A 24,883-nucleotide genomic window follows, 5' to 3' on the forward strand; every position below is an offset into this window, starting at 1 on the left:
ACGAAAAACTGACAGAAATTTCAAAATCTAACATGAAATACTGTACTACTATTATGGCTTCTGGGGCAATGCAATTTTGTAGTTTCTTTGATTATATGATGTTTAATAAAATATCTAAATGATGTTAATAATTTAAAAGGTCCTTCGTGGATTAGGGCCATCCTATCTCCAAGAACTACTAACTGTATATTCCTATTCGGTCTTTGAGATCAGAAAATGCTGAATTTTTACTTGTTCCAAAAGATCACCTTAAATTAACTGAAGCCAGAGCCCTTTGTGTGCTTCTGCTTGTGGAACTCTATTCTGGTTGACACTGGGCAAGTTGGAACACTGGATTCTTTTAAGTCTAAATTGAAAAGATGTTTGAATGTGCTTTAACATAAGACATGGTCATTGATTTCATATGACACCATAACTTGTCTTAAAGGTCTTAGAGGATACCAATGATTCAGCATCAACATCATGGCTAGCTAACCAAATTCATACCCTTACTGGTCTCTGTGTGAAGAAGTGTCTCCTACCCTCTCTTCTAATTCTATATCCACTTTATTTCCAGAAGTGTCCTCTGGTCCTGGATTCTGTGCTGTGCTTAACTGTGGGGTTAACTTTAGGGTTAATTAATAGGTAATATAAATACTGTTTTAAGAAAAAAATAAATAAAAAATACTCATCTTTTAGATTAATTTATTTGGAGCTGTTTTTTATTTAAATATAATTAAAATCTGTTAATAGGATAACATTTTGACTTGCTAATTAATGTGATAACCAATATATTATTTTAGTAAGTTTCTAAAGAGCTGAAACACGTCCTGACACATTGCAGACGTATTGAAGCTGGGGGTCAGTGATAGCTACTGTACCACCTGCCTTGCCAGATTTGATTACAGGGAATCAGAAGATAGCTAGTGCTCTTGTCTTAATGATTCTCTGTAACAAAGTTAAGAAGAAAGCACCCTAGGTCGCTTTGAGAAAACTGTGCCAAAAAGGCAGGTCTAAAACAAAAGAAAATGAAAACAGTTTATAATACCGAAGTTTGATTCTATGTGAAATATATGTTTAATCAAATAATTATTTTGAAAGAATAGTGAAGAATACATTAAAGATTTTTTTTTTTTTTATCAAACTAATATTGTAGCTGGAACAAGCAAACTGCACAATTTATAGGTTTCATAAAAAAAATGTAAATGAAAATGAAAAGCCTCAGTCTGTTAAAAACAAATATGGTACTTGAAGAGGTGTAGGATTAATTGAGATATGTTGTGCCACCTAAGCACACACAGCATAGAAGTAGTATAGTTACAACTGTATTCATAAGAACATAAGAACAGAAGAACATAAGAAAGTTTACAAACAAGAGGAGGCCATTCAGCCCATCTTGCTTGTTTGGTTGTTAGTAGCTTATTGATCCCAGAATCTCATCAAGCAGCTTCTTGAAGGATCCCAGGGTGTCAGCTTCAACAATTCTCTGTGCAAAAAAAGTGCCTCCTATTTTCTGTTCTGAATGCCCCTTTATCTAATCTCCATTTGTGACCCCTGGTCCTTGTTTCTTTTTTCAGGTCGAAAAAGTCCCCTGGGTCGACATTGTCAATACCTTTTAGAATTTTGAATGCTTGAATCAGTTCACCGCGTAGTCTTCTTTGTTCAAGACTGAATAGATTCAATTCTTTTAGCCTGTCTGCATACGACATGCCTTTTAAACCCGGGATAATTCTGGTCGCTCTTTCTAGAGCAGCAATATCCTTTTTGTAACGAGGTGACCAGAACTGAACACAATATTCCAGATGAGGTCTTAATAATGCATTGTAAAGTTTTAACATTACTTCCCTTGATTTAATCAACACTTCTCACAATATATCCGAGCATCTTGTTGGCCTTTTTTATAGCTTCCCCACATTGTCTAGATGAAGACATTTCTGAGTCAACATAAACTCCTAGGTCTTTTTCATAGATTCCTTCTTCAATTTCAGTATCTCCCATATGATATTTATAATGCACATATTTATTGCCTGCATGCAATAAATATGTGCATTATAACTTTACACTTTTCTCTATTAAATGTCATTTGCCATGTGTCTGCCCAGTTCTGAATGCTGTCTACATCATTTTGAATAACCTTTGCTGCTGCAACAGTGTTTGCCATTTTTTGCCTCCTATTTTTGTGTCGTCTGCAAATTTAACAAGTTTGCTTACTATACCAGAATCTAAATCCTTAATGTAGATTAGGACTAGCAGAGGACTAATACTGATCCCTTTGGTACACCACTGGTTACCTCGCTCCATTTTGAGGTTTCTCCTCTAATCAGTACTTTCTGTTTTCTACATGATAACCACTCCCTAATGCATGTGCATGCATTTCCTTGAATCCCTACTGCGTTCAGTTTGAGAATTAATCTTTTATGCAGGACTTTGTCAAAAGCTTTCTGGAAGTCTAAATAAACCATGTCATATGCTTTGCAATTATCCATTGTCGATGTTGCATCCTCAAAAAAAATCAAGCAGGTTAGTTAGACACGATGTCCCTTTCCTAAAACCAGACTGTCTCCCAGGATATTGTTACCATATAGGTAATTTTCCATTTTGGATCTTATTATAGTTTCCATAAGTTCACATATAATAGAAGTCAGGCTTATTGGTCTGTAGTTACCTGGTTCGGTTTTGTCTCCCTTTTTGTGGATCGGTATTACACTTGAAATTTTCCAGTCTGTCAGTACAACCCCTGTGTCAAGAGACTGTTGATTAGCGGTTTGTAAATAACTTCTTTTATTTCTTTGAGTACTATTGGGAGGATCTCATCCAGCCCAGGGGATTTGTTTATTTTAAGCGCTCCTAGACCCTTTCACACTTCTGTCTCTGTTGTGCTAAAGTTATTTAAAACTGGCTAGGAACAGGTTGACATGTGGGGCATGTTGTTCGTGTCCTCCTTTGTAAAAACCTGTGAAAAGTAATCATTTAAATATATTTGCTATTTTTCTCTTAGACATTTAACCTCCTCTTTGAATGTTCTCTTGCTATTATAATATTGGAAAAAACATTTTGGAATTGGTTTTAGCCCCCTTAGCAATGTTGATTTCTATCTCTCTCTTGGCCTTTCTAACTTCTTTTGATCGATCACATGATCGATGACTCATGCTCACAGAGTCTCTCCTAAAGGCAAAATGTTTCTTGAATATAAACCGGGAATCATGCGTCGTTGTTTCTGGACACACGGAAACATCCAGCATACACAAGGAAATATTTTGTCTTGAAACATGTTTCCTCGTGTATGCAGGGCTTAACATCTATGAAAGCTTGCCCAGTGTTGCACAGCTGCTTAGACAAATTGGTGTTTATCTCTTTGAGTATGTTAATAGCCTTGTTTTATCTGTGGCTTTCATTTTGTATGCACTCCTTTCATCTCATTTCTATTATCTCGTCTCCCCATCTTCACACTCTCCTCAAAGCTATTCACTTCACTCCTTTTCTTCTCACTGTTTCTGGTCACAGGTGTTTCCTTAGCTATTAGGACCGTTTTTTTTTTTAATGTTTCTTTTGACAACCCTGAAGCCTGAACTTAATGATACATACTGTGCATGATCATTGCATTAAATCTATTCAATATAGCAAACACTTGGGGTCAATTGCAACAAACAAAAAAGCTGCAGATGATCCCCTGGTTAGTACTTCAGAATAATACTAGTACGCTAGTGTGGCAATGTGCCCCGTCCCTGTGTGCATTTGTATGTTGCGTGCGTGTGTTAATGTTGGTGTATAGATTGGTACACGGGATATAAACGGGTCTGTGTTTCACGTGTGTTTAAAGTGTATAATTATATTTAGGCACGAGGATGGCACATCACTTCACGTGCAGATAAAATGTGTATAATGTGTGGCACGGGGTTGCACGTAATGAATTCACGTGCTGGGATTCAAGTGAGTAATTAATTAGTAATTGAATCCCAGCACAACAGTATATATAGATGCACAGTTTCACTCAGTCGGGGTTGGTGTTCAGTGAGTGGAGAACGGGATTGGAGACGGAGGTAATAATAATAAGAAGAAGAAGAATAGTTAAGTGTTTTCACTCACCGTGTTTGTTCGTCTGTCTGTCCTGCACCGTCTGTTTAGTGTTTAGTCGTTTTGTATGTCTATTTATTTTGGCTATAGTGCCGTGTCCAGTGTTTTTGTCTGTTCCAACCTTTTATTTTCTGTTCTGTTTATTAAATGCTGAACGCGATCACGCGTTCAGCCTCACCAAAACCCCATCTCTCTGTTTATTTATTTCCTCCATCTGGTCTGACGCCACCCACTCCGGCCGTCTTTGTGACAGCTAGTTAGCACCAACTGCAACGAACCAAGAACTTCCAGATAATCCCCAGGTGCGTATTGAAAATGTTCCCAATTACAACAAAGTCCAGGTGATGACTGCTGCCCCCTAGACGTTCATGATCTATGGTACTAAATTAAACCATCAAACTCTTTAGACTAAGTAGAAGAGTTACCGTACTGACTCAAGTTAAAATGAGAACCCTCATTAGAGCCACATTTTATGAAATGAAACCATTAATTAAAAAACACTATTAAATATATAGAATACAGAATATTTCTAATATTTAGCAAGCTTTTAATATTTAATAAGGCATGAAATATAATTAAATAAAACCCGATAATGATACACGTTTATTAGTCACTTATTAGTCACAAATTTAAGCGCTAATGCGCATGTTTAATAACAACAATAATAAAACCACAAACAAAACACAGGAACAAAAAAACCAGCGGCACGGCGGCCAAAGCAAACATTTAAACAAAACAAGACAAACACAGCACAACACTCACCTTAACAGCAACTATACCCCAGGAACACCAACATAGACTCTACTCTCAGCTTCTTCAACAGTAACTCTCTCCCCAACACCATTCACCTAATTAATCACCTAGTATTCAATTCACAGCTCCAGCCACATTCCCAGGTGTTTCTGCAGGGAGGAATTTAACCCCCTCCCTGCCAACCCAATATTCCCCACACACCTGTGCACCGGCAGGGCTTTCACCCTGCCACATGGTCCTGTACCTTTTTATGATATTTGCAATAATTCTGAGTGGTTCTCAATGCAATTACCCCATTACTGTATATTTTTCTGATAAGTCTGTGTTAAGGTACTTTAACCTGAGTTAGAGCTGCTCAGCAAGAAACATAAATAACAACATAATTACAAATGAGAGGAGGCCATTTGGCCCATCAATGATCAACCAGTTCCTAGTAGCTCATCGATCTCAGAACTTTGTCAAGTTGGGTCTTAAAGGATCCAAGTGATTCTGCCTCAACAACAAGTCTAGATCACCCAATCCCTGCCCTCAGTACTCTTGTGTGAAGAAAGGTCTCCTACCCTCTGTCCTAAGTCTATACGGTTTCTGTGCTGCATTTAAAGTATGCTTAAGGTTCACTTTATCAACTCATTTTCAGATTCCAAAAAAGACACCCCTAATTCTTCTTTGTTCCAGGCTAAGTAAATACAATTTCTCAACCTGCCTTCGTAGCTCATTCCTTTAAACCCTGGGATATGTCTCTCCAGGACCACAATGTTTTTGGTTGTGTGGTGACCAGAATTGATCGCAGTATTCTAAGTGCAGTCTCACCAGTGTATTGTACAACCTCATCATAACCTCCTTGGATTTGTACTCTACACTTCTGGCTATATACCCAAGCCTTCTGTTTGGCATTTTAATTGCTTCCCAGATTGCGATTCTATTACAACAACAAGGTATTTTTCTAGCTGGGCCTGTTCTAGTTCTAATAATCAGAATCAAAATTCCTGCATGTGACACACCCACCTTCCTAATAAGATATATTACTACAAGAGATTACAAGACACAGGAAGAGTACCAGAAACCAGCAATATATCATCCCCAAATAAGGAATGTGTCTTTTATCAGTAATTTTCCACAAGCTTGCCTTTACAATGAATGTAATGAAATCCACAGACAAAGCACAGCAACATATAAAATAGAAACACATATTAACAAAACAAAACCTTTTTCTTCTAACACTATTTAGAGTTGGCAGTGAAATGATTGTGTGACTGTTAGGAATATGTCTGGACTTGTGCCAGTAATCATAAATAAAAGCTTTCACTAGAATGGTTTTAGGAAAGGGAGATCGTGTCTAACTAACCTTGATTTTTGAGGATGCAACATTAACAATGGATAATTGCAAAGCATACGACATGATTTCCATTACACGAGAGTAGATGTTAAAACTTCATGCTGATTTGAACTCTGCTCTCGCAAAGATAAGCACCAACTAAGACCTGGCTTTACAGTAAACTAATGTGATCCATAGGTGTCTCCATCCATTTGCGCTTCCTTCCATATGATGATGTAGATATCCTTTTGTCAGGTGTTGATGGCTGAAGTGTAATGCTGGCTCCAGGGATCAGCTTATTTTGCCTCCCTAGTGCATCAGCACTCACAACGGTTGCGATGCTGGCTCCGGGGATCAACCACAGTGCGGTCTCCCCAGTGCATCAGCATGACAACCGTCTGGATTGAGCTAAGTAGGGTACATCTCTGGGGTCTTCAAGTGGGCACCTTCCATCCTTGATGTTTCGTCGACTAGCCCACGACACCTAGTTTATTTAGATTTCCAGAAAGCGTTTGACAAAGTCCCGCATAAAAATTAATTCTCAAACTGAACACAGTAGAGATTCAAGGAAATGCATGCACATGGATTAGGGAGTGGTTATCATGTAGAAAACAGAAAGTACTGATTAGAGGAGAAACCTCAAAATGGAGCGAGGTAACCAGTGGTGTACCACAGGGATCAGTATTAGTTCTCTGCCATTCCTAATCTACATTAAGGATTTAGATTCTGGTATAGTAAGCAAACTTGTTAAATTTGCAGACGACACAAAAATAGGAGGAGTGGCAAACACTGTTGCAGCAGCAAAGGTCATTCAAAATGATCTAGACAGCATTCAGAACTGGGCAGACACATGGCAAATGACATTTAATAGAGAAAAGTGTAAAGTTATAATGCACATATTTATTGCATGCAGGCAATAAATATGTGCATTATAAATATCATATGGGAGATACTGAAATTGAAGAAGGAATCTATGAAAAAGACTTAGGAGTTTATGTTGACTCAGAAATGTCTTCATCTAGACAATGTGGGGAAGCTATAAAAAAAGGCCAACAAGATGCTCGGATATATTGTGAGAAGTGTTGAATTTAAATCAAGGGAAGTAATTTTAAAACTTTACAATGCATTATTAAGACCTTATCTGGAATATTGTGTTCAGTTCTGGTCACCTTGTTACAAAAAGGATATTGCTGCTCTAGAACGAGTGCAAAGAAGAGCAACCAGAATTATCCCAGGTTTATAAGGCATGTTGTATGCAGACAGGCTAAAAGAATTGAATCTATTCAGTCTTGAATAAAGAAGACTACGCAGTAATCTGATTCAAGCATTCAAAATAGGAGGCACTTTTTTACACAGAGAATTGTGAGAGTCTGGAACCAACTCCCCAGTAATGTTGTTGAAGCTGACACCCTGGGATCCTTCAAGAAGCTGCTTGATGAGATTCTGGGATCAATAAGCTACTAACAACCAAACGAGCAAGATGGGCTGAATGGCCTCCTCTCGTTTGTAAACTTTCTTATGTTCTTATGTTCTTATGACTATGCAAAATGGCGACTTCTATAGAAAATGACATGGTTTGGAATCCTGCTACAATCAATCGTTGTATTGATATGTACGCTGATGCATTGTTGTGGCATTTCAGGTTATTTGTGGTCCTACAAGCCTCAGCAGCTCCTCAAAAGTGTCTGGATCCATGTGAACAAAATTGCAATGACTTAAGCGTAGATCATTTAAAAGATGATGGTAAGCTCCTCGCCTCACGTTTAGGATCCACTCCCTTGCCCACACGGTTCTGTTTGTGTGCTTTCCCCATGTTTTACAAAGTTTTAGTGCAATTATAAGTGCAGCACCACTCAATGCAGTGCTCTCCCTTCATAACGTTGTAGTCGGGGACCATAGTAAATTGACTGCCTTTAAATGAGAATACAAGTGCCAGTTAATTCACATTTTGTTGCATATGGGATCCATGACCATACAGTTTATAACCCATTCCAATACAGAAAAGATGCATTAGGTTTTAAGATGTATCTTAACACCTATGTTTGTTAAGTTGCGTTTCCATTTTGCCACTGAGATTTGAAATCACTCCTTCAGTTCAATCAGCTGCAGATCAAGATCAAATCAATTTCAATTGGTACTGTGACAGACCCAGTTAGGATTGTGGGCTGGCTGAGCTCAATTGTCCAATATAAAGAAAGCAAGAGTGAGGTTTTAAGTCTCAGACTGAAGATTTTTTTTTAAAAAATTATACTGTCAGGGAATGAGGATTGTAAATTAATTTATATATAGCAGTTATATGAAATCTAGACAAGAAAGATTACAATTCAGTGCTCCTGCGCACTTTTATTTTCTAACAAACAAAAGGTTTAAACAAAAATTCAAATCCAAAACCTATCCAAAAACAAACCAGCACCCAAGCTGTGGCTATCCTTGTGCAGTAACAGAGAGCCTACGCTGCTTCTCCCAGACCTCTCTCTACACTAACTTTCCCTCTCAAACAAACCTTTCTTTGTTCTTTTTTAAATGGTGTGGTGCCTTCTCCAGGCGACTAACTGAACTGCATGCCTAGCATTCTCGGGTGAATCAATCAGCGAATCACCGCCCCCCACACCCCCCTGAAAGACACCACACCAGACCAATATCTTACTTACCAAGTGGCTATACAGAGGGCGGCCATCTTGGCTTCAGGCTGTTCCCCCACTCAAGCCAAGATGGCTGCCAGCCACAAACACACATATTTAATTGTGCTGGGCCTCTGCTCTGTCACAGGCTGCTTATCAGTTCTAGTCATCTGCCATAGACCTTTGTAATGCACGCTGGATCAGCCAAATTGTCTTTGTATTAGTAAGTGCCAGAACCATCTACTGGACTGTAGTGCCGTATATTACTGAATACAACTGAAATGCAATGACGGGCAGATGAAGCTTCTGAGAGAGAGCAGTGATTTGGATCTGATGCAGCATAATTATGAAAATCATTAACCGCGCCCCTGGCCCTGCTCGGCAGATCACTAGATGGCGCTGGCACTTACTTCCACACTTTGGCTTATCTAGCCTATGTTACGTGTATCTATAACAGGCAACTAGAACAGAAGAGCAACTGCAAATATTATAAAAGGGTTAGAACAAAACCCCCAAAGCAACACATATATAATGAGAATGTGCGCAAAATAACTAAATACATATTGTAGTGATTATTTAACACATTATTATTTGTTTATTTAGCGGACACCTTTATCCAATTTACAGATTAGGGTATGTGAACTACGCATCACTGAGCAGGATTTGAACCAGGGATCTCTTGGTTGCAAGCCCTTTTCTTTAACCACTGGACCACATTGCCTCCTGTATGTACAACTACATTCATGTTTGTAAATACAAATACAAATGTAGCCATGTAAAATGTAGCAATTATACAGAAAAAAAACAAAGAAACATAATTGAAAATGTGTAAAATTTAAATAGGTCACTGAAAAGACATTCAAGCAATTATTATTATTATTATTATTATTATTATTTATTTATTTATTTATTTATTTATTTTGGCTAACACTGGTATTAGACATTTTGACCAAAAAAACAAAAAAACACATTTTAATCACTTCCTGTTACCACCTCCTCCTCCTCCAGTGGCTTCTTGTTTTGCTCCTCCCCTTCCTGTGCCCTCCTCCCCCTTACTTGTTCCCACTCCTTGTGTCAATCAGGCTTTATCCCCTCCTATTTGGTTAGCCGAACCCACCTTGGGCGGATCACCCACTAAACCACCTCCCTTCACTCCCACCTCTTGATCACCTCCTTGCCAATGATTTGATATCCCACACCCATTCCCCGCCCCAAAATGCTACGTATTGTTTCAAACCCCTCCCTCTCCATATATTATGGACATTGACCACGCCTTTTTGGGGGGTCTGTCTCCACGGGAGACAAAGGAGGTGGGGAAAGGGGTGGGGCATACTGGAGACTCTCCGGTACGCCCCACCCCTTTTTTTTTTTTTTTTTTTTTTTTTTTTATAGACAAAGCCTGCCCCCTTCTTTGCCTGTTATCTTGATCTGAAACTCCCTATGCTATGTGGTGGCAGCCATTTTAATTTGGTCACTGTCTCTCTCAGCGAGACGCCAACCAGTGCAAAAAAAAAGAGCCTGACAACAGGAACTGGAACCCCGCTTCCCCTTTCTCAGCCCCGCTGTCTTTGGCATTGGGTGTCGCTGTCTTGAAGAGAGAGCGAACCTGATGGTACGTCGTCGCTGTGTTTTATTGTACTGTCTGTGGAGCTTGGATTCACCACCCCTATTGAAGGTAATACAAACTATTTTCTGTTTTTCTTTTGCGGGCATTGTTATGTTGTTTTTGAAATGTCCGTTTTAGTTTTCGGTCTGCGACACACTATCATAGTAATCTCTGAATCACATGCTCCCTGTCTTTTGTAAACCATGTAATGTTTGTTGTGAGAACACTGTAGGTTTGTTCGAAAAATTTAAAGAGACGCGAACCTTTTAAATTTTTCTCTTTTTCTTCACTAAAATATGACAGTTCATGTTTGCCGTTTACACGATGTATATCTCCAAATGTACGACACATTTATTTAACAAGCAAATAGTTTTCATTGGTGCTAGCTAACGGTATTGTCTTTTATAAAACGTATTTGCTGTACATTTTTCGTACGTTAATGGAAGTTCTGAAAGTATTTGGTAGTTGCTGAGTAGCTTCTTAAATTTTAAAGCCAGTGTCATAATAAGAAAACGTCTAAAAATGTTGGGTAACTTTATGTTTGCCGTGTGGGTTACCGTATATATTGTAAGAGGCACTGCCTTACTTTTCTCCAGTACAGCAAGCATTCCGCTGTATTACCGTATAGTAAAGTAGTTCAGCAGTGAACGTTAATTATATGTTAGAGTTTATGCCAATTTTTGACGGTGCTAAAGGTATTGTTTTGTGTTTTTTAAAAAATGTTTTTTTCTAATTCTCAAACATTTGAGACAAACTAGTAACCAACGTATTTTGATGACTTCCATTGTTGGCATACAGTATAGTTCTAAAATAACGAATTGCCTTTAAAACGCATGCTACTAATTATACTTACTGATAGTATACAATTGTTTTATAACACTTTTTTTTAATCGCTCATAATCAAAATAGCATCTACGTATTTAGTTTTCAAACTCTTCAAGTTACACCTTACCTAGCTTAACCTTGATGTCATTTGCTTGAGCTACTGAAATATAATTTTGACCTTGGAACTGGGTCCATTATATTTAATGTTCACAAAAGATTTTGCAATAGCTGCTGTTATTTTTTTTTTTGTTTGTTTCAATGTGAATTGAAGACCATGCCTACTGGCAGTCTGGTAGTTAATGGGTTATTGGCCTGTGTTTATGTATTTATTAGTTTTACCAATTGGGATGAAATGTTGTTTTTTTTTCAGGGACGTCCTTTTTAAAAATGGATTAGTTTTCCAAGGAGAAGCCACTATGTTTAAATATTCTAGCGAATGCAATTCCGTTTTTCTTTGTCTGTTTTAGAGAGTATCTTTTATGGAAGCTGTTTTAACTGAAAGGGCACGAGTGCTAAATAAGGGGTTGGCGCCTGAATTTATATAGTTTAGCACCACATGGTTCACACAGGATGTGCAAGTTCCCTTAAATGTACAGATGAATTCCTGAGCAGCAGCTAAACTGCAGCCACCAGCTGTTTTGCGCCTGCATACCACCGAATTGCTGACTGCATGTAGGGTCATTTTACGGAATTGCACAAACTAGTTTTTGAAACAGAATTCATGTTTCTGCTTGACAATCTACCCTACTTTTTTGTTTTGTTTGTTTGTTTGTTCTTTTGGGATAGTTTTCGTAAATTATTTTATTTTAATTAGCAAATAAAGAACACAAAAACAGCAACAAGTCGAACTAAAACAAATTAATAATAATAATAATAATAATTTGAACCCTAGCAGTTTGCCCACTGCAGCAGAAGTTCAAGCCATTTTCGTCCCAGGACGAGATCTGTTGATTTTTTTTTCGAAGGGTTTTGTTTATTTCTGGAGATTCTACAACACTGGTAGTTGGCCTGAGATTTGTTGTTTTTCGTTCTTTTGAACGGAGCTGGGTTATCGCCACGGTGAAGTCTAATTGCAGTGTAACTTGGTGAAGTCTTTCTTCAGTGCTGGGTTTTTAGATTGTCTCAATCTGGGGATAGGGCTATATAGAGGCACCTGTTTGTAGGTTTGGTGTAAACTGATATTAAATGGCTTCTCTGAAATTGCCATTCAATATTATATTGCTGGGACAAATATCTGAATGTTCGAACGAACATTTCTGGACATGTCGGGGCTCTACGTTTTAGATTAACTACTGGCCCTTTGGGCCACTGAGCTAGTGTTTTTACTGGCCTGGGGTATAGTTTTATCTGGCCCAATGTGTTTTTAATTCCCGTATGTTTTGTGTACAGTAACTGAAGAGAGCCTATTAGAGATGTGCTTTTGGTACATTTTTATGAACGTTTAAGCGCTTTGCAGTGTCGGCGTTTAAACCTTATCTGCATACACACACTCTCTTTATATTACATTCTGATACTGAAAGCACTGGTTAGTATTTTCTAAGCAAATAAACCCTAAAGCAAGTAACGTTTTAATATCGAAAAGACTTCACTACAAAGTAAAAAAAAAACAAAAAAAAAAAACACACGTACACAAAGTACATATTGAAATGTTTATATTTATGGTTGTAATTAAAGTTGCCAGTGGAGACAGAACTATTAAGTAACTTTGCCCAAATGATTAAAAAAAAAAAAAAAAGATGTACATCACCCACTGTACAGCGCTAATGCAAAATGGCTACAGGAAAGCAAGTTGTGCTTACAGTTGAAAAAAAGTTGGAACTACTTTCACTTCTGGAAAAGGTAATTACCAGGGATAACACACTATTTTGGAATTGTAAAGACCACTGTGACTGATATTAAAAAGTCTGCCTCAGAGATTTAAAAGTTTGCGGTCTTTGATAGTAGCGGTGGGATTTTTGAGGTCTTGAGTATTACAATTTCCGAGTACTCTAATCAAACGCCACTCTCCTCTACATACTGTACTAGTGTACATAAACCCCCCAAACATTGCCACAAGTCCTGTTTTTAAATGCCAAACTAACACACGATCAAGTAATATATGAAGTAATTTAATGTTTGCTGCCTTGTGCAGTTAATTGTATATGGTCAAGTATTACTAAATAATGTAAAGTATTCAAATTTATGTATCCACACAACTTAAATTGTAATAAGAGATGCCTGGCCTACCTGTGTGAAGTGTGTCTCAGAGGCCCTTTACTTTAGTGCAGTAGTTCCAACATACAAAGAAAAACTGTACTAAACATAAACGGCTGTTCGGTCCAAAAGTTTACAGAACAATTTCAAGTGAAAAAAGCCTTCCACCTATGGGAAGACAGGAATGGGGTCCACAAACTTTCTCGCTTTCAAAGTTTTGCTATTTTATCCCTGGTAATTACCGTAATAAAAAGCAAACATCCATAACAACATTTGCTATAGATTTGGCCAAAAAGGGCGTGATCACGTAATCCCCTATGAGGACAGTCCGTGTGAATCAGCTTATCCCAATACTGTGCAGACAAAAAACACAATAACGGCGATGCTGGAAAAACTTAAAGAAAATCGTGCTGTAGCTGTTCATTTATTAAACAAAATTTAAATAAAAAAAACTGGTCACAGAGCAAAATAAAAAGGGTAAACCAAAACAAGTTGCCTTGCCGTGCCACAATACGTTGCATTATTTCAGCCATTTTGCATGCATTCGGTGTGCTTGTCACAAAATGAAAATACTGTATTAGATTTGAAAATGTATGTTATTTTTTCATAAAGAAAACTGCAACCGAGCTGTTGCCATATGATCATAGCAACGCTAAAAGGTTAACTGAATTATAGTAATCCTAATAATAAACGCTACAAAAAAATGAATAAAAATAACAATCCTTCTCGGAGCATTGTTGCTTGTGTAGCCTCTTCCAAGTCAGCACCAACCAATCTTCCTGCTGATACCAGAGTGTCCTGGAAAGATTGTGAATGTCATTGTGACCTGAACACAGTATCCCAAATCTAAAAGTTTCACGATTCAACCCTGTTGTCCCGCTTCCTTGTGGCAGATCAGGGCGTGCATCGTGCATCTTTTTTTTGCTGCAATCACAGCAGAGGAACCTGTTACGTTGCTAACTATGAGACTTGATATAATGCAAACGAAATGTTGAATTCACAACAAAAAAAAAAAGCTGTTTTTATTTTCGTCTAGGAAACTGATGGCAGACAAGCCAGAACATGACATTTTTTCACGGTCGTGAAAGCCTGTTTAAAAAATGGCAAGTGATAAAGAGCTCCGTTTTGATATTTGGGATTAATAATAATTTTAAAAACAGGATCAACACAGTTGCTCGTGACCCTCTATTTACCGATTTTAGACCGCAAGATGTAAACAGAGCAGATTAGGATGCGCACGCATAGAGATCTCTACCGTAAACCACAGATTCTGCTTCAGATTTGGGAAGCTATTCTGTGGATTGTAATAAAATGAGAACCAAAACGGTAGGCTTCTTTTCTACTGCACAGTATAGTTATAATACGCAAATGTTTTACAGCAAGTGGCTATAAAAGTTAATGTTACTTTATATACAGAAGTGTTTTTACTAGTACAAATGCAAAATGGTATTTTTGTGTGACCTGTTAAAAAAAAAAAAAAAAAAAAAAAAAATATGTATAAATTGCTGTCCAGCACACAATATAATACTACTTTATTCTTTGTATTCCTTTTCTGAAGTAAACGATATTTGTTCATTTAACATTTTATAATTATAGAACAGTTTTAAATATAAGCCCTATACCTTGTTCTAGTAGTTTACAGTACCTGCAGTATCTATTGTTATCGGTATCGGCCGATATGGGAAGATAATCATCGGCTAACGGTGTCTGCCAAGAAAATCTGGATCAGTGCACCCCTAATATGAATAGAATTTAGATATTTTATTTATCATGTTATCCAAGTAACTACAAAATAATATCGCAAGTGCCTACAGGAAGCCATAATAGACCTCCAGTATTTCATGTTAGATTTTGAAATGTCATATTTTTCAATTTCAGTTTTTCATTAACTATATAGAAAACTACAAAGTGGTATGTAATTCAATATGTTAATGTAACATTATTCAGCAGGTTTCATTTGACTTTATGAAGCAAAATTAGTTAATTCTATAGGGCGACACAAAACATAGCCGTAATGCCACCTATATAATCTACTAAATAAAAAGGATTCTCCCCTAGCTCCTTTAACCCTTTGCGGTCCTATGTCGGACCTGGTCCGACATTGCAATTATTCCTATCCGGTCCAATGTCGGACCCTGTCTGACATCATCAAAAAGATGCAAAAAACGGGTTTCTAGTCATTTTTTCTCAGGAAAAAGCCGAGAAAACCATTCAATGGCCGAGTGGGAGCAACAGGAGCCGAGACAAGCCAAAAAAAAAAGGGCGTATCTCATGAATAGTCATACTTGCCCCTGGCATCAGATAATGGCGGCCATAAGGAAACAAGCTGGCTGCAACTGCATCAGCGCTCAGAGAATATCACAGACATTTGCAGAGCTTTTTTCAGATGTTATAGTAATAAAATAATGACTTGGATCACATTATTGAAGCGTTTGGTGATAAAACGAGTGATCAGGAGATGATTGATCTGTATGGACTTATTATTATTATTATTATTATTATTATTATTATTATTATTTATTAGCATACGTGAAAGCTATAGCGAACGAAAGGGTGGGGCGGGGCTGGAGATGCCTAGTGAGTGCTTTGTTGATATGCAGGGCCTTTTAAACCTGTTTGACTGTGGGGGAAAAAACATACTTTTAAACAGCGCGTCTAAAATTAACTGCACATGTGAAAATAAATTGGACCTGACGCGCCTGACATGCACTTAATAAATGGACTGCAAAGGGTTAAAATTCCCTGCTATTTGAAATCTTAACTACATCCCTGCCTATTCTTACTTTTAATAGTGTTGCATATAATAGCTTTGATTTACATTTCGCAAACGAACAAATGTTCGCATACTTGTCAGAATGTTCAGCTGATATCCGTACATGAAAAGTACCATGTTTTTTCCTGGCACTACAATATTGCTGATCCCCTTACCTTGTTATGTTTGAAATCATTCTTAGTGGCTCTATTTAATACATACTGATCATTAAGATGCTTTGACTGAGTTCAGGAGCTGCTCTTCAGTTATAGTGACAGCAGCGTGGCGTAGTGGTTAGGGCTCTGGACTCTTGACTGGAGGGTTGTGGGTTCAATCCCTAGTAGGGGACACTGCTGCTGTACCCTTGAGCAAGGTACTTTACCTAAATTGCTCCAGTAAAAACCCAACTGTATAAATGGGTAATGGTATGTAAAAATAATGTGATATCTTGTAACAATTGTAAGTCGCCCTGGATAAGGGCATCTGCTAAGAAATAAATAATAATAATAATAATAGTAGTAATAATAATAGACATGGTGTTCACTAACCTAATGAGTGTCCAATGCGAAGGCAATAAGAAGTGGGTTTTAAAACTCGGAACAAAAAAAACATGTGGGCAGAACTGTGAATACTATAGTGTGCTGTCAGGGAAAGTGTGGAGGTTGGCTGGGACTTGCTTTCTTAATAGCAATTAAATATGATGCATATAGATTCTTTGACTTTTGTGTAATGTCTGATTTATGTATTGGATTGTAGGCTGCAGTTTGATACTGGGAACAAGACGAGATTTACGTTTTTCAGTCTGGTTTCATGGTGCAGATGGAAATGCGGCTTTTGTAAATTTGGCATTATGCTTGACTTTACAAGTTGCTGCGAAACGTTGAAATGTGTAGGTGTTTGTAATGTTGATCTGTTGAGTGTATTAACACTAGAACTGCTGCGGTTATACTCGTACCTAAAACTGCTGCCGGCAGTCATTGAAACGGGTGTTGTAGCCTACTTAAAAAAATAAAAAAACTGTAAAAACAAAAGTAGCACTGAATCCAGGTTGATGCTGCAGCCTGCTGCTTTTGAAGTTTTCTGATCGAAATGTTTCTGCCGAAGCGCTTTGGCTAGCTTCAGGATGAAATCTCTCTTACTGATGTTTTCCCCGGTGCATTCCTTGCACAAAACAAGGGAAGTGATGGCTGCCAGGCCCAGTAGAGATAACAAGCTTGTATATAAAAATAAATATTGTAGGTTATATTCAAAATAAAAAACATGTATTGTAAAAGGCAGTCAAAATGACAGCTTTGGGGTTCTAGGTGGGCGGGATTATAACTTCCTTATTTTCGTGATCCTGCCTTTCAAATGCCCTTCGGAGTGGACCTCTACAGTAAAGAGGTTTGTTAAAATTGTGAACGTCAAACTAGAACTAGAAAATTGTGCAAGTCCAACTAGAACTGGTGAAATTGCTTTTATGGAGGACAAATTTAACTTTGAAAATTATAATAAAAAAAACGCAGGATTCTGTCCACCTTCTGGAATAGTTGTTCTCAAGTCACAAATTGTAGTGGACACACTCCTTTGTTGGCAGGAGCTCTCCCTCTCTACCTAATTCCTGTACAATAGGCGGGTTTGTATAAACCTCTTGTTCCAGTCTCACTTTTTACTGTTTATTGACCTTGTGAAAATTCAGACCGGACTGAGCCTGTGTGTTCCCTACAACTACTCTACAACTCTCGCTCTCACCCAGTTTTTAACTTTTCCTGCATACTTTTAAAACCTCTAAGTCCATGCTGAGCAACTGAATGGAAAATGCTTTGAACCAATAAACATGCACAATTTCACAAATAGTAGTTCCTCATTTGGTGCAGATTCCTTCCCCCTCCTTAACTCAGTAAAATAAAATCAGTTTGAATCCTAAGTTGCAGTTTCATCAGAATATTTTGTGGCATTGGGTTTTCTCTCTTGCAAGACAGCCTTTCTCTTGGCAGCTAAAAGATAATTTTGCTTCCGTAGGGTAACATGTTTTGGGGATGATTTCCCGCCCCCCCACCCCCATGGTAACTGATATTTAACATTTTAATAGGTCTAGGGTTTCTTTCAGGTTCATGTCAGTGGTACACTTGAGGAATGGCACCAGTCTGTTCAGAAAATAGGCAGGCATCCCTGATATTATCAACGCACTTTGTCACGCTCAATTATGGGCTTTATTCAAGAATGCTATAGGCTGCCCGGTCTTCCACTATGACGTGCGAGGCATTGAAGACTCGACTCGGTGACTAATCTTTAGGAAACATGGTACTTGGGGTGGGGTGGGGTGTTGCCCTCTACAATTCTGTACAGTCTTCAAGAACAAAATCCTAAGTAAGATAAATGAAGATAATACATAGTAAAAAGAATTCATGGAAAGAATCGTCAATTTGTTTTAGGGCTTCAATGAAAGGTACATTTTGGAACACATTACCGAAGGAAGGTTTGAACCTTCCCTGGTACTAATTTGCATAATTTACTGGTGATGTCACCCATAGCTACTAGTTTTATATTTGATTGAAAATCCTATTTTACAGGTTAGCCATATACATGGAATAAAACATCCACATGTAGTTTAAAAATACATTATATAGAACAATACGACAGAACCTCATTGCGACCAGTTTAAAAGAACTGCAGCTGACTTAGGTGAAGCAAAGCTTTATTTAAGTCACCATACAGAGTCCTACTTAACGATTTGGTAATGGATTTTAACACCCATTTTGTTTTAGTAATATATATTTATACAGATCCAAAGATTGAATTTTGCACGCGAGTGACATTTCTTGTGTGATTTTTGTAGTATTCAAACTGTTTCTGTTCAGAGAAAAAAGAAACAGTGCGTGAATGCCACCTGACGAACCTTCAAAGGTTTAAAACTGTCTTCGAATTCCTGGCTAGCGAACCGACATTTGAACACAGCCCTAATTTGTTTACAAGAAATCTCACCTAGTTGTTTGAGTAGGAAAAGAGCCCGAGTTGTAAATTGTGACATGCTGCATTGCTTTGAGGCCATTCCTTTTGGGTTGTGTCCTTCTTAAGACTGACTTCCTGCTGTGTGTTGGTGGGTAAAGTGCTTTCCTTAGACCTGTAAAGGCCAAAATGCTTTTCAAAAGCTGGTAAGTTTCAATGGTCTAGGTACAATTTTATAACCCAAAAGGATTTCCGCTATAATGAACACATTTCAAGAAATTGTAATTAACTGTAAATGCTCTGTATAACACTTCTCTGAGCAAAATGCATTTTCATAGTTTTTCTGAAATGTGGCAATTTTTTTTTTTTTTTTTAATTCAAAAGATTATTCGCTTTACTGATGTAGGTTCCTGGGCCCAGTTTAATAACCCTTTTAACAATCTCTTGCATCCTTACCTAGAAGGCTAGGTTATAAAAAGACTAAAATGTAATACGGCTAAGAAATAATAATAATAAAAAAAAAACTGTATAACCTGTCATTTTATACCCAAAAATATATACACCATACTATGTCCAACAAGAATATGTATTGTGTAGTTGTTGACTTAGAGGGTTTTAGTGGTTTAATGGTTTGCCAGATGTGGCCTTCAACATCTTACTAATTCTCTTTTGTTTGCTTTCAGGGCTCATCTTGAAGACCGTTTTGAGGATTTTCTGTTGCTCATTCATTGACTAATGCCATGAATTGTGAAGAAGAGAGTGCAGAGAAGAAGGCAGTCCATTCCTGGTCCAGAATCTCCTCAGCTGGACAAACTGCATTAGTGGAAGCCTTGAGAGTGTTCAGCCCCATGTCAAAGGACCTTCTTGACACTGAGACACAACTGGTATCTTTCCTTGAGAGTCTTAAGGAAGAAGGGCACAAGGCCACCGTTCTGAGAAGCAAGGACGTTTACGGGTACGAATCCTGTATGGCAGAAACTCCATCGGCAGAAATGGCTTTGAAATCTGCGGGCACGTGTGCTAAAGTCAAAGTGGTAAAGAAACGATCTAGAAAAGCTGCATCCAAGAAAAAGGAAATCAAATATACTTTAAGTGCCGCTTCTCAAATAATCTTCAAAAGACAACCAAAAATCCTGTTGAGAAATCTTTCGCAGGAGTCGCTAAGGCACACAATGGCGGTCCTGTCGAAACCTTCATCCTCCACTGCACTCTTGGGGAACAGTAATGGAAACCAGCCGTGCTTAACATTAACAAAACTAACTGCACCTTCAGGGAGTCCAACAGCCAGGCTACAAATCCATTCAGACTTTAGGTCCCTTGGGATTTCTATGTCAAATTCTCTCAGAACGCCAAAACTGTCAATAACACAGGTGCAGCCTTTGGAGAATGCAAGTAAAATGACGAAAGGAGTTGCTTCCTGTCCAGTAAAAATGTCTGTGTCGCTGATTGGTGGCTCAGCACCCATGTGCCAAAATGGCAGAGTTTTGAGAGAAAGCAACAACTGCAAAACCTCTTCCATTAGGATCAGCAGAACCACCAGTGTGGAACCTGACAAGCTTTCTACGGACTGGACCGGAGTGGCTTCCATGAAAGTGTTGAACATCCAACAAGAGGTTCGTGTGAGGAAACGGAAGAGGCTAGGAGAAACTGAGGAGATGCAACCGAGGAAGAAAACCTCCGCAAATTCAACCCTGGCTGATGAGGGTCAGGAAGAATCTGAGATAAGGGAGAACTACCTGAGGTCGAAGGTTATCAAGGTGGACGATACTACTTCCGATGAAGAAGTGAGACGGAAAGCCCAAAAGATCCTAAGAGTGAATCTTTCACCGGTGATAGAAATAAGACCTCTGTTGGCTTATCCTAGCCTCTGAAATCGAACTCTTTTAACCCTTTGCAGTCCATTTATTAACTGCGCGTCAGGCACGCCAGGTCTAATTAATTTTCACACGCGCAGTTAATTTTATACGCGCTGTTTAAAAGTATTTTTTTTCACAGTCAAACGGGTTTAAATGGCCCTGCATATCAACAAAGCACTCACTAGGCATCCCCAGCCCCGCCCCACCCTTTCGTTTACTATAGCGTTCAGCTATGTAAGAAATAAATAATAATAATAATAATAATAGTCGTACATACCGATCGATCATCTCCGGATCACTCGTTTTATCACCAAACTCCTCAATAATGCGATCCAAGTCATTATTTTATTACTATAACATCTGAAAAAAGCTCTGCAAATGTCCATGATAGTCTCTGTGCGCTGACGCACTCAGCCAGCTTGTTTACAATGAACGCCCCGTTATCTGATACCTGATACCATGTATGACTATTCATGAGATACGCCTTTTTTTTTTTTTTTTTTTTTTCTCCCCCGACTTGTCTTGGCTCCTGTCACTCCCACTCGGCAATTGAATGGTTTTCTCGGCTTTTTCCGGAGAAAAAACGACTAAACACCCGTTTATTGCGTTGCTATAATGATGTCGGACCCAGTCCGACAAAGGACCTGTGAGGAATAATTGCAATGTCGGACCCAGTCCGACAATGGACTGCAAAGGGTTAATAGAAACCTTTTGCATGTAATAAAAGATTCTGGCAGTCAAGGTTTTTACAAATGGTGTTGGATAAAAATGGGGTATGTGGCTTTGTGTTTAAGGAAGGTTTTCTGGTGTAGCTTTGCTAATCTGGTAGTATTTATTCCTGAGGGTTAAGGCTGCCTAAACCTATTGAAATACTACAGCAGATTCAGAACAATGAGAAATAGGGGTGCATTCTATCCAGCAATTGTTTTGTATCCCCCCCCCCCCCCCCCCACCTGGGTGGAATGGGGGATCGTCCTGGATATCTTTTTGTTTGTTTTTGTACATGCCTCTTAAATATGGTGCAATGTAAACATATGTACAACAGTTATGGAAACGAATTGTAATAATACTGCACTGTGACTTTTCGTATTCAGTTTTTTATTTTGATTATTTAATTTTACATTGTCAAGAAAAAAAAAAAAGAAAAAAAAAACTAAGATAAGCCATGTCATTATTTTTTACTATGCAGTATAAGTGTTGTCTATTAATGGGGAGCAATTTATTTGTGTTTCAGGATGACCTTTCTAATGTAATAACAAACTAAAACCCTATTTTATGTATTTGCAATGTAGGCATAATCTGTTAAGGTGCCGTTCACTCTGGTGTAAATCCATACTGACCATCAGTTAACCTGTGCCTGAAACATTGTGGTTTGCGCAAGGCCATGCTAGCTGTGGCCTGTGCTTCTATCCATTGCCTATAAGTGGGAGGGCAGGCGGAGAGAATACTGGAAATGAGGTTTGATATCTCCTTGGAAATACCCTAGTCGGAGAGAACAGCATTTATTTACTTTGCATCAAAAAAAAAAAAAAAAGAATTTAAATACAGTATATGTTTAAATGCATTTTAATTTGAGAATCTGGTTAAATGTGCTCCATGTTAAAGTTTAATAATCTTGATGACAGCTGGATATATAGTCATGTTTAATTTCATTCTGAAATATATCGTCATTTATGCACTTTTTTTCTTCCCATTGAAAACTGTTTATTAATCATACATACTGTGGTGAGGCAAGCTATGATTACAGACTGTTGCTTTATTAGTTTTACTGGCCAATACTGTTGCCATGTATGGAGCACCGATTTGAAATTCTGCACCCAAAGCAAGAGACCAGAAGAAAAGCTTTGCTCCTGGGGATTTGGGTGTTATTTTCATGGCTAGATGTTTTTTGTGAATTAAATCTTCCTGCAGAAAAAGGCATTTACTGTACAAACCGCAAAAAACATTACCTGCAGCTAACTATTTTGTAAAAATGAACTTTTTTTTTTTTTTGTAAATATCCAAAGACCACTAAATTATTTTATTTCTCTTGATGGGAGGGGTGCATTTTTCACTTAAATATATTTTCCACTTTTTATTTATATTTTCAAACGAAAGGTGAGTATTATAAAAACAAATATTTTTTCAATACAATCAAATCCGTCCTTATTTCTAGAAACGCTGAAAAAGAAACGTTTATTTTCTTTTTGTAGGACTTTTCACAGCTTGTCAACTATTCAGTGCAATAAAAAGTTCTCTCGTATTGACGAACACGCAAAGTGTGTTTTTTCTAATTTAATTTTTTTGCTTTGTTTGGCCGCTGTATAAATGATATTTGGCCATTCAAGTATAAAGATTGCATTTACTTTGAATCGCATTATTATAAGGTCCCTATTGTCTCATGTTTTCAGCTGCCCTTGCATACCCTATTTGACCGCTGTTAAGTTCCTGTATCTTTTGGAACATACCCTTCTGAGTAATGTACAGACCAGTAGATTCACTGGCAAGTACTGTAGTCACCGGACAGTACTGAAGCCCTAATGAGAGTACCACCAGCATTTTTGGCTGAAAGGGTCCTTTTTTACATCCAAAGCAATAGCTTGCATTTAAATGTGTGTGTGTGTGTGTGAAACTGAATAGTTGACTTCAGAGTGCCACAAGCTGTAAAATCTCTACAACTTTGCACTTTTCTGATGCTCGAGTCTTTTGAAGAAAACAAGAAAAAGATGAGCATTTGGCTCACAAGTTTGTACTTGACTCTTGGCGTTGTGTATATTTTATTAACAATTTTGCTTACAAGAACTTATGAATACCATAAATAGGTAAAGTGTTTTCAGACATGTTCATTTTTGTTCTCCCAACTTGTTCTTTATACAAGTGATGGTTTGTGAAAGTGTTCCAAGGCTTTGCTGTCAGTGTTGTATATTTGGTATTATTGTTCAGAAATTGTGAAAATAAACTTGTTTAAAAAAACAGAACGATTGTCTTGTGTTTTTTTGTTTTACATATTTTTTTTTAAGAATTTTTCTAAAATGTGTGGAACTTCCTCTACTGTCATCTCCCTGTATCTCTTAATCTGTCACACTTCTTTCAAACAAATAGTTTTTTAAAGGCCTGCTTCTATGATCTACTAACTAACAAACAGTTTTTGTACTGCACATGACGTGATGTGGTGTGTGCTAAACGATCATCTTATCGCTGAAAATCTTTTGGTTCTTTCCTAGTGTTTTGTTTTTAATGTTGATCAGTCATATATTTCAAATACAATGTAATAGATAAACTATTGTGTCTTGGCATATCTGTGGTGAAGGTGCTGTGTGTGTTCTGATTGCAGATGGACCATTGGATTAAGTCTGAAACCACAAAGTGATGCGGTATCAGGAACCAGAGGCAACTTCTGTACTGGCTTTGGCGGGGGTGGGGATAACAAGGGATGGGTTTAAGTGTGTTTAATCCTTGCATTTTAAAGAGTAAGGGTTAGATGTACCAAGATAGGCCAGTCACTTTGCAAACCTACCACAATTTACATTTGTGTTGCAACAATGCGCAAAGTATACATGGTCGTATGTACTAAGAAAATATGTTAATAAAGAAAGCCACAATATACTAATTTAAATATTTGTTGTGTCATCTTAACGAGATCTCTAGCATTGCGAGAGTCGTGCGACATTTTTTAGAATAAATAAAGGCAGTTTAATCCCATTAGATGCTATAGGGGGGGGGGGGGGGCACCTTCACCCCAAATAAAACGTGTTTCTTTCAAAAAGCTTTTTATAATCCTACAGTAGCCCCTCCCGAAACTGGCTTAGTTTGTCTGACATAAGGAGGTGTTGGGTTTAAAAAAAATATATATACAATAAAATCTCGCACACATAAATTTATAGTGCTCCATGTGTTTTAAATGTATAAATCATTGTGCTGAAATAAAAACTCATGTGTTTTTGAATAGGCTACACGTTACATTCTGAAAAAAAATGTAACTTTGTACCATATGCCTGTACA

The 24,883-nt window shown here is 37.8% G+C and overlaps 1 protein-coding gene across 1 annotated transcript; it reads left to right on the top strand.

Annotated features, from left to right (window-relative positions):
- The first annotated feature begins 10,142 nt into the window (after window positions 1-10,142).
- LOC117412092 (coiled-coil domain-containing protein 71-like) lies at window positions 10,143-23,859 on the top strand. Its single transcript, XM_034020086.3, has 2 exons — window positions 10,143-10,417; window positions 19,730-23,859. The coding sequence occupies exon 2, from the start codon at window positions 19,787-19,789 to the stop codon at window positions 20,915-20,917; it is 1,131 nt and encodes a 376-aa protein (XP_033875977.1). The 5' UTR covers window positions 10,143-10,417; window positions 19,730-19,786; the 3' UTR covers window positions 20,918-23,859.
- Window positions 23,860-24,883: the final 1,024 nt, after the last annotated feature.

This window comes from Acipenser ruthenus, chromosome 16 (assembly GCF_902713425.1).
Source record: "Acipenser ruthenus chromosome 16, fAciRut3.2 maternal haplotype, whole genome shotgun sequence".
NCBI classification, from domain to species: domain Eukaryota; kingdom Metazoa; phylum Chordata; class Actinopteri; order Acipenseriformes; family Acipenseridae; genus Acipenser; species Acipenser ruthenus.

Bases quoted from the DNA above. Each gene is read 5' to 3' on its own strand.
- LOC117412092 (XM_034020086.3), top strand. From the start codon at position 19,787: ATGAATTGTGAAGAAGAGAGTGCAGAGAAGAAGGCAGTCCATTCCTGG.